General features: G+C 44.4%; 1 protein-coding gene across 2 annotated transcripts in view; it reads left to right on the top strand.

Moving 5' to 3' along the window:
- The first annotated feature begins 2,652 nt into the window (after positions 1 to 2,652).
- DIXDC1 (DIX domain containing 1) overlaps positions 2,653 to 14,300 on the top strand; it is a 75,337-nt gene continuing 63,689 nt past the window's right edge. The window contains exons 1-2 of one of the 2 annotated variants that reach the window (XM_077919731.1): positions 2,653 to 2,761; positions 4,102 to 4,280. In XM_077919731.1, the coding sequence (XP_077775857.1) occupies positions 4,224 to 4,280 (57 nt within the window). In that variant the 5' untranslated portion in view covers positions 2,653 to 2,761; positions 4,102 to 4,223. The remainder of the gene's footprint in view (positions 2,762 to 4,101; positions 4,281 to 14,300) is intronic. The other variant, XM_077919732.1, reaches the window with a different exon arrangement.

Below are 14,300 nucleotides of genomic sequence, written 5' to 3'. Positions count from 1 at the left end.
ACTCTTGAATTTCCCTCTTGTGCGATTTGCTTTTGTCTGTTTCCTATTGCTGGGTTAATAATTATATCATTTCCCCTTCTTTCAGTCTTTCTCAGCATGCACAAAGTTTCCCTTCTGTACAACTTTATGTGTTAAGAGCGTGAGTTTACACACAGAGCAATTAAGCAGGGCTAATTTTCAGGTAACTCAGAATATGGATTGCAGCCATTTTTCTTTTATTTCTGGAAGCTGCAATCTATGTACATACACTTTTTTGAAAGCAACCTTACGCATGCTTTACTAAGACGTAAACAACTCTAAGGCCAGTGGGGCCAGGTAGCTAACTGTATGTAGTATACATTATAGCTTCAATCCTATAATATGTATGTACTTACTTATCGGGATGCGGGTGGCGCTGTGGGTAAAAGCCTCAGCGCCTAGGGCTTGCCGATCGAAAGGTTGGCGGTTCGAATCCCCGCAGCGGGGTGCGCTCCCGTTGCTCGGTCCCAGCGCCTGCCAACCTAGCAGTTTGAAAGCACCCCCAGGTGCAAGTAGATAAATAGGGACCGCTTACCAGCGGGAAGGTAAACGGCGTTCCATGTGCTGCACTGGCTCTCCAGATGCAGCTTGTCACGCTGGCCACGTGACCCGGAAGTGTCTCCGGACAGCGCTGGCCCCCGGCCTCTTGAGTGAGATGGGCGCACAACCCCAGAGTCTGGCAAGACTGGCCCGTACGGGCAGGGGTACCTTTACCTTTTACCTTACTTACTTATCAGTAATCACCACTGGTGTAAACAGGGCTTACTCCTAGATAATATTGTACATGGCTTGTACCCAGATTCTTTTTTATTTCTTAAAAGCTGCAATCCTCTATACACTGAAATAAGATTGTGAGTAGACAAGCATATGATCACACTTAGAACATAATACAGTAAATTGTCTTAGTCAGACCACTGCTCTACCTTGTCCAGTACTGTCAACACTGACTGGCAGCACCTCTTCAGGAGTTCAGGCAAAGGTTTTTCCTAGCCCACCCTGGGAATGTTGGGAATGGAATCTGAGACCTTCTGCATGCAAATAATAGAGAAAAATAGGGGTGGTTGGCTTTTGCTGCCCAACTCCCCAAGGGATTGAGTCCCCTAAGTCCATGGTCAGTCAGAGATGGAGGCAGGATGCAGTGAAAGCAAGGTAGGTCTTTATTTTTCTGTTGCAACAGAGCTCCCCACCACCACCCAGCAAAGGAGGCAAGAGAGACCCAGAATGAGAAGAATCATCTCTTTTAAGGGTTTGCGTTTTGGTGTTATAGGAAGAGCCAAATAGAATTTATTCTGAACCACCAAATTGGAGAAGGAAAACCCCTCTACAAACAGTCAGAAATTAGATCACACATAAGGTGGGGTTACTGTGGCTCAGGCAGGACAAGGGGTGATATTCCCGAGGATTTAGCAAGTTTCACAGAGTTCCAGACACAGTTTACACAAAACATTAATGCATTTTATAAGACCCATCAGAATGCCCATCAGACATCCCTCAGTGCAGAGCATCTGGGCAAACAATGACAATTCATACAAAGGAGGTTAATAGATATAGGAGAGGAATTCCTTCAGGAGCTTCCCCGGATTGCAATCTGCCTACCTGTTCTCAGGCAAGGGGGATGAAAGAGGCAGAAGAAATATTTAAGAATCTTTAGAAGAGCCAAGATGGCTTTTGGATTGCTCTCCTATACTATTTTAGACACCTGGTTTATATTTGTATGTGTGTTTACCTTGCACAGTTATCAACAGGATTGCGCAATTATCAACAAGACCTATACCCCAAAGCATGAGCTCTACCTGCCAAGCTACAACACTTAGAATGTGTACTATTTGCAGCCAAGGTTACAGTGATGTGTCCAAGGGTCCAACTCAGAGCAGATGCATTGGAATGAATGGGTGTCATTTAAATGAGCAGGGCCGGATTTAGGTTTGATAAGGCCCTAAGCTACTGAAGGTAATGGGGCTATTTATATGTTCAGCTGTCCTTTGTCAACAACAAAATTGTTGCTTTTTTGTGTTGAATATATGCTATATTGTAACTTATGGACCTATCTAAAGCCATTTGCACATAACAAAATATGCATTTTATCAAAGTAATTGTTGAACTGAAATACTGTACAATTAAGAAGAATTGTTTTAATAGTGAAATACAAACCAGTGATATTTTAGGGAGCAGGCTAGCAGGCGGGGCCCATTACTTACATCATAGGAGCCTACACAACACAAAACACTGTTATAGCATTTAGCTTTTTGTTTTTTTAATCTTATATTTTGGAAATGTACACCCAGGTTTTTTCCTTTAAATTTTTTTGGGTCCCCCAAGAGAGTGGGGCCCTAAGCTATAGCTTGTTTAGCTTATGCGTAAAGCCGGCACTGTAAATGAGCATTGGATAAAACCCCAAATGAATATAAATGGAAGAAACAACTTTTCCCCCCGGAGAGAAAGAAAGCTTTTGGAAATAGGTCAGAGCCTGATCAGACGCACAAATTTATTTCCCTCCCAGAGTGAAGGGGGGAGAGGAGGAGGAGGAGGAGGAGGGGCGGGAAACGGGGGACTAGGCCGCGGCTGGCTCCCGTCTCCATGGCGACGAGAACGCGCCGGCGCTGCTACCTGGGAGCGAAGGGCGGCCTGCAGCGCGCGCCCAGCACCTTTCCCGGGAAGAAACATGGGCGGGAGGGAGGTCGCCTGGGGCGCAATGGAGAGGAGGTGGATCCCAAGGTTGGCCGCTGCTGGTTCCTTAAAGTGGGTAAGGTAGCCGTGACGGGTCTAAGCCCCCCTCTCAGGCATCGCCCCAGTATATAGGCGCCTCCTTGCTCCTTGCAAAGCAACTTTCTTCCTCGACTCTGGTGGGAAAGGAGAAAGCGGATTACGCATACTCAGAAGAAAGTTTTCATTTAGTGAGACTTGCTCCCAGTCCCAAGAACTGCAGCCTGAATTGTATGTGTATATATATATATATATATATATATATAGTTAAAAATCTATATGCATTTCTGTGCCAACTTTTAAGGTAGAAACAGCTCAAAAGGAACTAGTAATTTAAAAAAAAAAACGAAAAATATTGCGTGGGTATTGTTGGGAATTTGAAAGCAAAAAATCTGTATGTGTTTGTGCATGCCAGCGTGTACCATTTGGGTTGCCTTTTTTTGTGCGTGGATAGAACCGCTGCCTTTTAACAACTGAAATTGTAACACATTCCATAGGGCACTCTCAGTCCATAGTGTTTTTTGAGTGGGATTCAGTTACATGCCAGAAATTAAAGTTGATTTGGAGCACTTGTGTAATAAATCAGCTTTTCCAAAAACGACTTTATTTGTTAAGGAAATGAGAAAATGGACTGGAAAGTTTTTGACTTGATGTCATCTAACCTTCCCACAAACAAATAAGAATTAATGTTCAAAAAACCAAGTGACATCATCTAACTTCCCCACAAACTGCGCAAACAAGGCAGAATGAATGCTCAATAACAGGTTGTACAGCTATTACTCCTGAGTAAACACTCTTAGGATTAGGCTCTTCTTCTGATTAACTATTGGAGGTTGTGCAATGTGCATGGGAGTTAGAGAAATGAGCCTGAAATAACTAACGCCTCTGGTTTAGTCCTCCCAGTCAGTGATGTGTACTGAGAATTCTTATTTCACATACGTGCAGTGGGGGGGGGGGGATGACAGAAAAGCCATATCTCTATTATTTCTAAATGATTCAGCATTCTAAAAGGAGAAAAAGCACAATGTCAGTAAAACTGTGCTATGAAATAACAATTTTTCAAGAGTATGAGCCCGATTAAAGTGGTGGAGGAGTCCCCTCAAACTTATGTTACTCTGAATGTTATTAAGTCTTCTGTTGTGGAGGTAGACAGTGATCACTTTGCATTCCCATCTACTCTTCATTATTAATTGTTCTCATTAATCATTGGTGCCAGATGTACCAAATCTGGGACTTGAAGTGGGCTTGAAGTGTAGGGTGGAGGTATGCTGCGGAAGAATGGAGCACTTCATATTTATAGGCATGCTCTGTTATTTTAACGGCATATCCAATTTCATTTCATTAGTTGTTATCCCCTTTTCTTCCTGTTACTTGCTGCAGGTTGTAAGAGAAGACCTCTCCTTTAAAGACTGAAAATGAACTGTCGTTTGCTGTTGCAGTACCATCGCTCCTTTCCAAAAGCTGTGTTTCTGCCTTCCTGACTCAGTTTCCTAAGGACGAACATGGGAACCCTTTTGGAAGTAGGGTCTCGTAATCCATCGCAGCCAACGGAAACTTCGGTAAGTGTTCTGGCAATTATTTCTGAGGAGAACTGAGGAGAAAATGAAATGTTTGAAGAGTACAAATGAGAACTCCTTCCCCCAAATGACAGAGATTATTCTTGCCTTGTTTGGTCATTCACCGCTGACATATTTGTAATGAGATAGTGTAGTAGAGGTAAGTAGAACATGGCCTTAACATTGAACTAATTTCCACAGAAGTCACTTATAGTTTACATAGGATAACCTGTAATTTTCATTTGCAGAACATATAGCAATGAAAGCAAAGATGTGGCTCAGTTGTACAGCTCGTGTGTTTTGCAAAGTGTCCTGGGTTCAATCTCCAGTATCTCTTCATAGGACCCTGTCTGAATCCCAGAAGAGATACTGCCAGTCATTTATTTCCCCAGCTCCAGATGTTTTGGAACTACAGTTCCCATCATCCCTGACCACTGGCCATGCTGCCTGGGGCTGATGAGAATTGTAATCCACTTCATCTGGAGGGTACCAGTTCGCAGTTGACAAGTAGTCTGATTGGTGTTAGGCAGTTTCTGTGTTCCTATTCGTGCAAAACATTGTGCAGTATTTTAGAAAATGCAATTATATTTGAAAGTATTGGACTATACATTTGCCATGGGATCATCCTTTCAGATATACATGAAGTTTTATGCCGCACCTTAAATAAGATGATTTATTTTGATGTTCCTAATGTTCAAGTAGGCCTAATAGAATAGCGTATTAAACTGTGTTAAAAATGTATATCCTGTGTTAAGTTTCTTAAGGCAGTTTACAACAATAATCCTTTATAAAACCCACCAAAAACTAGCATTCCAAAAACCTAATAAATGACAAATCAGTAAAAGCAGAGCAGCAGAGGCTTAGCAGCAGCACAATGGCATAAGCTTACGGATAGGTGTAGCATAGAACTGCTCTTAACTGCCTCTCATCTCTTTCAAGGATTTCTGAATCCATATTTTTCCAAGAACACCTGCTTTCCTTGCATCTTTTTGTGGTATTTGACTATGGCATTAGAAACTTAAATGGGGCAAACTGCTGATTGCAGCCTTTCCTGACTCTCTGACTGGCTGCATTCACACGTCATGCTAAATGTGCTAAATGCTTTAATTTGACATGCATGAGCAGAAGCAAGCTGTAGTCAGCCTTGGGCTTGTGTGCCCCTGCATCCTCTCTTGTCCTTCCACATGGCCAAGGGGTAATAGCTTGTAAGTGCTTGCTTCTGTTTTGAGTTAACTGCAGTTTGCCATGTGGCCCAGACCTGAGATTGAGGTTAAAGTTATGGTCAGTTTCAACAAGCCTGCTTCAGAACCACAGGTTGACGTTGGCTTGTTTGAAATTAACCATAGAAGTGTTAGTTACAAGCAAAATAAAAAACTCCTCCTCCTGACCATGTGATGCTTGTTCCGGCTTGTCTACATCATGACTTAGCATGACATGCAAATGCAGCCTCTGTAATAAACTGGCCACAAAATACAGTTATCTCTGAAACTGAATGCTAACGCAGGACCGGTTTAGATGTAATGGAATACCAGAGTCTCCTGCTACGTGCACAAGCCTTGGGCTCATGCATTCCTCCCTCCCTGCTTGTATGGCCATAAGGAGGAGATTGGAAGCTTTTTAATTTTGGTTTTAAACAAGCCATAGTTTCTTTTTACTTCTGAACTTGGTTAGTTTAAAGTACAGTGGTGCCCCGCAAGACAAATGCCTCGCAAGACGAAAAACTCGCTAGATGAAAGGGTTTTCCGTTTTTTGAGTCGTTCCGCAAGACGAATTTCCCTATGGGCTTGCTTCGCAAGACGAAACGTCTTGCGAGTTCTTGCGAGTTTGTTTCCTTTTTCTTAAAGCCGCTAAGCCGTTAATAGCCGCTAAGCCGTTAATAGCCGCTAAGCCGCTAATAGCCACTAAGCCGCTAATAGCCGTGCTTCGCAAGACGAAAAAACCGCAAGACGAAGAGACTCGCGGAACGGATTAATTTCGTCTTGCGAGGCACCACTGTATGATTTGTTCAAATGAGTCAGGATAAAATTGTGGCTTTGAATCCTAGCCTGTTTGGATATCACAGTTTAAAGAAACCACATCAACCCCCCCCCCCATTTTTTTTAAAAAATGCACTTTCTTACTTTGAAACAGAAGCAAAACCTTCCCATTTTCTTGTAGCCTCACAAGATGGAATGGAGTGGGGAGCATTTGAGCTTGCTTGAGGCTCATGAAGGCTTGTGTACATAGAGGAAACCTTCGTGTCCCATGGTGTCCAAACCTGGCACACAGTGAATGCTATCATAGAAAGACCATTGGTCCTTCTAGCTCAGTGTTGTATGCATTGACAGGTAGCAGTTCTTGAGAGTTTCAGTGAGAAGTCTCTCCCAGCCTTACCTGGGATTGAACCCAGGTCCTTCTGCATGTAAGGCAGATGTTCTGCCACTGAGCTATGAGCCCTTCGCCAGGAGAGCTATGCCCACTGTTGCCATCAGAAGATGTTGATAATGGCAGATGAATTTGAGACCCTCCCTTTATACTACTGCTTGGTACATAGGATTCTCATAGAGGATTGGTCTGCTAACAGCTGTGAAAATTAAACAAGATTTGCCAAGTTAGTACTTTTCAGTTCCAGATGCTGGGGGCAAATGAAACAGCACTTGCTGAAGAGCACCCAGAAATATCTAGTTGGCCAATGTTGGAAATAAGAGTGCCAGATTAGATAGGTCTGGTCTGATCCAGGAGCACAATTCTGAAGCTCTTACGATGGCATGTTATATTACGGTCACTACATAGGCCATAGAGGATTAAGCAGTTCATATACTTTGTCCTGTTTCAGTTTGCTGAACACACAGTAGTAGCCTTCATCCATTGTTGGATAAAGAATGTTAGCAGCAGACTCTGCCACAGCCTGAAATGTTAGCGCTTCAGCCTAGCATATTGGATAGGTAGAAATTTGTATTATCAGCTCCAGGAAACTTGCATCTTAGCTCTGTTACCATCAGTGTGAGTTTTCCCGCCAACTTCTATAAGAGGTAGATTGCTGCCTTAGACCAGTGGCTCCCAAACTTTTCCAAGACCACTGCCCCCTTGGTTCCATAAACCCATACCCAGCACGCTCTACCATGCTCTATAAAAAGCATTATTCAGAATAGCGGTTTGCACAACCCACCAAGGAATATAACAACTGCAATAACATTCAAAGCAGTAACAATTAAGTTACACGTTTATTCAAGATCCAGTCAAAACTGTTTAGTTTAATTAATTCAACAAAAGAGATGAACTTGATCCAGTGATGTCAGGGTTTCAAAGGCTGATAAGTCATGTACACCTCCAGCACTCCCCTGTTTCCGTGCCTCTTAACATTCCCCCCATCCCACTGACCCCCAGGGGATGGTTCCACCCACCTTGGGAACCACTGCCTTGGACCTAGAAACACAGTTCTGTACTTGAGAATTAACCTATATTTTAGTATATATCCTTATTAATTAAAAACAAATACATTTATGAAAAAACAGATGAACAAACAAACAAACAAACATACAATCAAACAAATAATAGAAGAATCAAACAAACAACCACCATATAAGCAACAACAAGATTAATATAACTAACATCATTTATACTTCTGGTACTGAAAATTATTATAAAACTCGTAGGGAAAGAAAAATTAAAAATGACTTCCAAGTATTCTCATTGTACTTTGTCTATCCATTACTTTATACTACACAGTTACATATTTTATATAATTTCTTTTTGAGAATTAACTTATAATAGATTTTCCTTACAGGAGAGTGAACATAATTTTTTTGTGAGAATTACTTCCAGGTTAACTTATATTTCTAATAAACTAACAAAGATGTGGGCGCTATGTAAGGGTTTTTTTTTACTTACAATTTACTTAACACCCCTCCCACCCCCAGATTGGTTTACATTGTTGAAAGGAAACACAAGTTCCATGTCAGATTGGAAGTCCGGGGTATGTTTGTCAATACCCAAGGGTAGATGTAAGGAGGGGTAAGTACTAAAAAATGTTAAACATGGAGTAATAATAATAACAACTGAATCAGCCTAGGCAGGGCGATGCACATGTTTTGTTGAAATTGGCCACCAGGGGTCACTGTTCTCAACCAATTGTAAATTTTGTTTTGAAGGTCATGGGTGGCCAGTCTGTACAAAATAGCTCCCACTGAACACTTGGTTGTCTGTCTTCATTTGTATTCACCTGTGGCTGTTTTAAGATAATGACAAATTTTGCAGGAATACTTTTAGCTGAACATTTGGAGTCTTGTGTAATAGTGTCTCATAGCTTATAGCTAATGCCAGGGAATGGGGCAGAGAGTCCCGATGTGTGTGGGTGTTGTACAAGATGCCTAAAGATGTAGATGTGGACCTTATGTTGGAATTTAAAAGCCTGCAGTCTGCAATCCAATCAGGGATAGGGAGAACAGCTGCGACTTGCTTTACTTTTTAAATAATGAGCAGCTTTGTATTGCAGTTCCCTGACTTACAGCTAATATTATATCTGGGTGCATTTGGGAAATATTTAGACTGCCCTTTATTTTTTCATCGCTCTCTTGAACTGTATGATTCCTCCAGCATTAAGAAGGTGGCTCAGGAGATTTCCCATTTGGGGTTTTTGTATGTGTGCAGGAAATTGATAAAAGGGTTTACTTATCTCTTGTACAAAGTCTGGGAGAGATTATTTTCACTCTTAAAATATGTGGCGGTGTTTATTATTTCTAAGGTGCCTATATTTGATCTTTTAATTTGGATTTGCAGTCCTTTGTTAACAGGGTGCTTGATTAATAGTACTGCATTATAAACTATTCCAAACACAGGGATGGAACATGGAATCGCAGAATTGTGGAGTTGCAAGGGAACCTGAGGGTCATCTCATTCAACTCCCTGCAGTGCAGGAATCTCAACTAACAAACAGCCATCCAACCTGTGCTTAAAAACCTCTGAAGTCCAATTTTTCTGCTGTGGAAGCTGGGTATACACCACACCAAAATCCACTGGATGATTAAATATTTCTGCCCCTGCAACAAAAGTGCAGGAAATAGTCAGAGAACCTTTTCTTCCTATCGCATGGCACCGTGCTTGAGTACCAGTTAAGGCAATGGAGGACTGGCACTCAGGCCACTGTAGCCTTCCAACAATTAAATCAGTTTCTCCCATTCTTGGAACACCTAATACAGTACCAGCTCACATTAGCTCCAACCATCATGACCAGTGGTCAGGAATGATGGTAGTTGTTGTCCCGTAACTTCTGGAGGATGCAGGTTAGCCACTCCTGACCTAATGTTACAGCAGGACAGGGCCCATTGGTCTATAGCAGGGGTCAGCAAACCTTTTCAGTAGGGGGCCAGTCCGCTGTCCCTCAGACCTTGTGGGGGGCCGGACTATATTTTTTGGGGGGGAAATGAACAAATTCCTATGCACCACACAAATAACTCAGAGATGCATTTTAAATAAAAGCACACATTCTACTCATGTAAAAATACACTGATTCCCAGACCGTCCGCGGGCCAGATTTAGAAGGTGATCCAGACCCCGGGCCTTAGTTTGCCTACCCATGGTCTATGCAGCAGTTCTCACCCTGTGGGTCCCCAGATGTTGTTGGACTACAACTCCCATCATCCCTGAGCTCTGGCCCTGCTAGCTAGGGGTGATGGGTGTTGTAGTTCAACAACATCTGGGGACCCACAGGTTGAGAAAGGCTGGTCTATAGCATCCTTATGATTCACACCCTCCTTGAGTTTTTTTGCCTGGCCATGATGTGTCCTTGCACTCATTTAATGTGTCTTTCTTATCTAGACTGATGATAAAGGTAAAGGGACCCCTGACCATTAGGTCCAGTCGTGGCCGACCCTGGGGTTGTGGTGCTCATCTTGCTTTATTGGCTGAGGGAGCCGGCGTACAGCTTCTGGGTCATGTGGCCAGCATGACTAAGCCGCTTCTGGCAAACCAGAGCAGCGCACAGAAATGCCGTTTACCTTCCCGCCAGAGCGGTACCTATTTATCTACTTGCACTTTGACATGCTTTCGAACTACTAGGTTGGCAGGAGCTGGGATAGAGCAACGGGAGTTCACCCCGTCACGGGGATTCGAACCGCTGACCTTCTGATCAGCAAGCCCTAGGCTCAGTGGTTTAACCCACAGCGCTACCCGTGTCCCTGATGATACTGATGATAGAGGTGTGCATATGTGTGTGTGTGTGTGTGTGTGTGTGTGTGTGCAAAAACAACATTCAATGCTCCACCCACTTTTTCCTTTGGCCCTGCCAATCACTGGCATGCAGCCCCCAGAAGGTTGTTCAGAAGGGAATGTGGCGCTCCGGCTAGAAAGGTTGTCCACACCTGTGTTAGAAGATGAATGCTTTGAAGGCTATTGCCTTAGGTTTCTGTTTTGTCCCCCATCCTCCTCCTCCTGCCTCCTTTGTGAAGTGCCATGCGCTTGGTATTGTGCTGCAGTGGACTCCAATTCCTGTTTTATAATTTTTTTCCAGGCAACAGTGCCATATGGGGCCCCGTGTTTGAACTGGGGATTAGTACTTCAGATGATGTTATTACCCCTCCCCACCCCACTTCTGTCAACAGCAAATCTGCGACCCAGACAGGCCAGAGTAGTCTCTCTCCTGTGAGCTCATTTATTATGACTTCTGGAGCCCGAATGAAAGGCTACATTGTCTGCTGTAACTTAGCAGGCAGAATAAGCTATCCAGAGCAGCTGGCAACATCCGCTGCTTTGGTCAGGCGAAATATTTTCTTGCCTTTTGGTCTGTAGGATGGGGCACATCCACATCTCGAAATTTTAGGGAATTGGTGTGTTGTTTCAAATGCATTTGCTCCCTGCGGTACATCGAGGGAGGGCGTGTTGGTCCATGTGGCTAATTTGGACCTCTACTGGTTCACGAAGGGCTGTACGTGTATGAATGGTTATTTGTTTGCAGGCAGGATAGGTCAGTGATATGATGCACATGATTTGCACATGGAAAGTCCCAGGCTTTATCTCTGGCCTCTCCTGTTTTAATAGGACTTTTGGTTGAAGGGCTTGGAAAGACCATTGCTTGATACCTTGGAGATCCACTGTCAAGTCAGAGTCGAGAACAAGGTGTTGGAATGAGCCAGGCTTGCTATAATTTGAGGTAGCTTTGGATGTTTAGTCTGCACAGTTGCTCCAAGTAGAGGGTGGAAGGGGTAGGCCTGCTGCTTTTTCCGGGGACATTTCTGAGTGCCCGATTGTGTCAAATCAGTAGGCACAGGAAGCTCCCACTGGGTCATAGCTGTAAACTTACAGATTTGAAAATAAGGGACCAGCAGCCTCGAAAATAAGGGATCGGCAGCCAAAATAAGGGATTTTGCTATTGTAAAGAGTTACATACATTGGTAGGATTGACAGATGCTGTCAATCCGGTATGAGGTGGTTGCAGCGCGGCCGCCGCCGCTGAAGCACTGCCCTTCTGCATCCCTCCCCATCCCCTCCTCTTCCTCCTCCCTCAGGCCACCTCCTCAGCTGCCACCGCTGCTGCCGCCTCCGGGCTCGCGGGTGGCGTGGGTCTCTCTCCCTCCCCCCTCCTCTTGGGCGGGAAAGGGCCAATGGAACTCCTCGTGCCAGGACGACGGCGCCAGCGCGCTCTCTCTCGCGTGGCGGAGGACCCCGAGCCGCTGCTTCCCTCCCGAGCTGGGCAAGCATGAAACCCGGGAAATTTAAGGGACATCATCAATAAGGGACAGCAGCGGGGCAAGGCGCCGGGATAAGGGAGTTTCCCACCAAATAAGGGACGGTTGACAGCTATGCACTGGGTCATGACCTTTGCATTATGTCACATGATTGAGTTTGGTCCACATGGGATAGGCTTGGAGCAGGAAGCCCTTTGTAGCCATGCTCTCACCATGAGAGAGGGTCTTTGGACCAACCACTGTTCCCAGCCACATGTCCCCGTCTTATTAATAATTAAACATCTGGCTTCTGCCTCTGGGGTTTCCACATTTATCAATAAAACCAAGCTCCCCATGAGCCAAAACTCATTAATGCTTGGTGGAAGCTAGGTTTGGTCTAACAGCTGATGCAGATCCTATGGGAATATCTGAACAGCTGCCATGATCAACAGCTCCGAAGCGCAAGTCTTTTAGGAGGAGATCTTTGGAACTTGCAGGTGCCTTTCAGAATGTAGTTTCCCCCCATCAGATGCCCTGAAATCAAGCCCAATCCTTTGTGAATTGTTGCGGTGGAAGGGCACAGTAGAAGGAAGTTCTCCTGCACCAGGACCACTGAAATAAATAGGGGCTTCCCATTCATTTCAATGGTGCTTGTGTATGAGAACATCCAGGCGAATGGCAAGGAAACTTGCCTTCTGTGCAGCAGAGGCTGGTCTACTAGGGCAGCTTTTGTCTGTCCTCAGCCAGACCCTACTTGCCTGCTTTCTTACATATAAACCAGCCCAGGAGATGGCATTGCCTGTCAGTTTCCTCCCCTTAGTCCCAGTGTTGCCCTTGTAGAACTTGGCAGGAGGAGGATGGGGGACAAAACTAGAATTAGTTGGCTCTGTCGCCACCTGCTGTTGGGGTCCCCACTTCCCACCCTGCCAGTCCCAGTGGTGGTAAAGGTAAAGGGACCCCTGACCATTAGGTCCGACTCTGGGGTTGCAGTGCTCATCTTGCTTTATTGGCCGAGGGAGCTGGCATACAGCTTCTGGGTCACGTGGCCAGCATGACTAAGCCGCTTCTGGCGAACCAGAGCAGCACACGGAAATGCTGTTTACCTTCCCGCCGGAGTGGTACCTATTTATCTACTTCACTTGGACGTGCTTTTGAACTGCTAGGTTGGTGGGAGCAGGGACTGAGCAACGGGAGCTCACCCCGTTGCGGGGATTCAAACCACGGTGGTATCAGCCACCAAAGCTGCTCTCTGTGATCACATTTATGAAAAAGGAGCAATCACTTGATAATTAGTTCTCGCCATCAAGTGGCAAATTGCGCAGGGCTTGCTCCATGTCTAAGACAGCAGTTTGGCTCACCTTTTCTGAACCTGGAAAAAGAGCTGTGAGTGAAGCTCAAAAAGCTCATCCACCCCCAGATGCTATTGCCTGATAAGAGCTATTGCCTGATCTGCTGCTTCTCCTGTTTCATGATTTAAACAGGGCATTGAAGGGATTAAGTCCTGTGTGCACCTCCCCCTCCACGTTGCTATCAATATTATTCAGAAGGATTATCTCTCTCTTTGTAGTGTAGAGGGTTGGTTTACTTCTCCCCACTCTCCCCTTCCCCCATGCTTCTGATGTAGGACACGGGCAGCCTTCCCAGCATCCTCTCAACCCTGATAATGTCAGTTTGTGGATTGTATCACTTATGGGAAAATAGAACATGTTAAAATGGGAAACCAGATTTGTCAAGAACATGAGACCACTTAGAAGACACCCGTCACCCCTTAACATAGATTATTCATTATTTATGCATTTGTTTTATTTAAAAACGTTTATAAACTACAGTGGTACCTCGGGTTAAGTACTTAATTCATTCTGGAGGTCCGTTCTTAACCTGAAACCGTTCTTAGCCTGAGGTACCACTTTATCTAGTGGGGCCTCCCGCTGCTGCCACACCGCCCGAGCACGATTTCTGTTCTCACCCTGAAGCAAAGTTCTTAACCCGAGGTACTATTTCTGGGTTAGCGGAGTCTGTAACCTGAAGCGTATGTAACCTGAAGCGTATGTAACCTGAGGTACCACTGTACTTAACATTTTTAAAATCTGCAAGTCGTGTACAGTCTAAAAACAAACAATATCAGTAAAACAATGCAACCTAAAACTAATAAAACCCCAATGTAAAAACATATGAAAACAAGTAAAACATGAATTCAGGGGAGCCAGCAACAGGGTCCGATCTTATGTGTCAAGGAAAGCCTGGGTAGAAAGATAAATCTTTGCAAAATATCTGAACGTTTCACATGTGGTAGAGGAAATGGCATTCTATAATACAGGGACAACAACAGACCATGCATGTTTTCAGTATATCCTGTGATATTCTGTAGGCTGCGGTGCCACGT

The sequence above is a fragment of the Podarcis muralis genome, chromosome 15, assembly GCF_964188315.1.
Source record: "Podarcis muralis chromosome 15, rPodMur119.hap1.1, whole genome shotgun sequence".
NCBI lineage: Eukaryota > Metazoa > Chordata > Lepidosauria > Squamata > Lacertidae > Podarcis > Podarcis muralis.
This window is presented reverse-complemented; position numbering and strand designations above follow the sequence as displayed.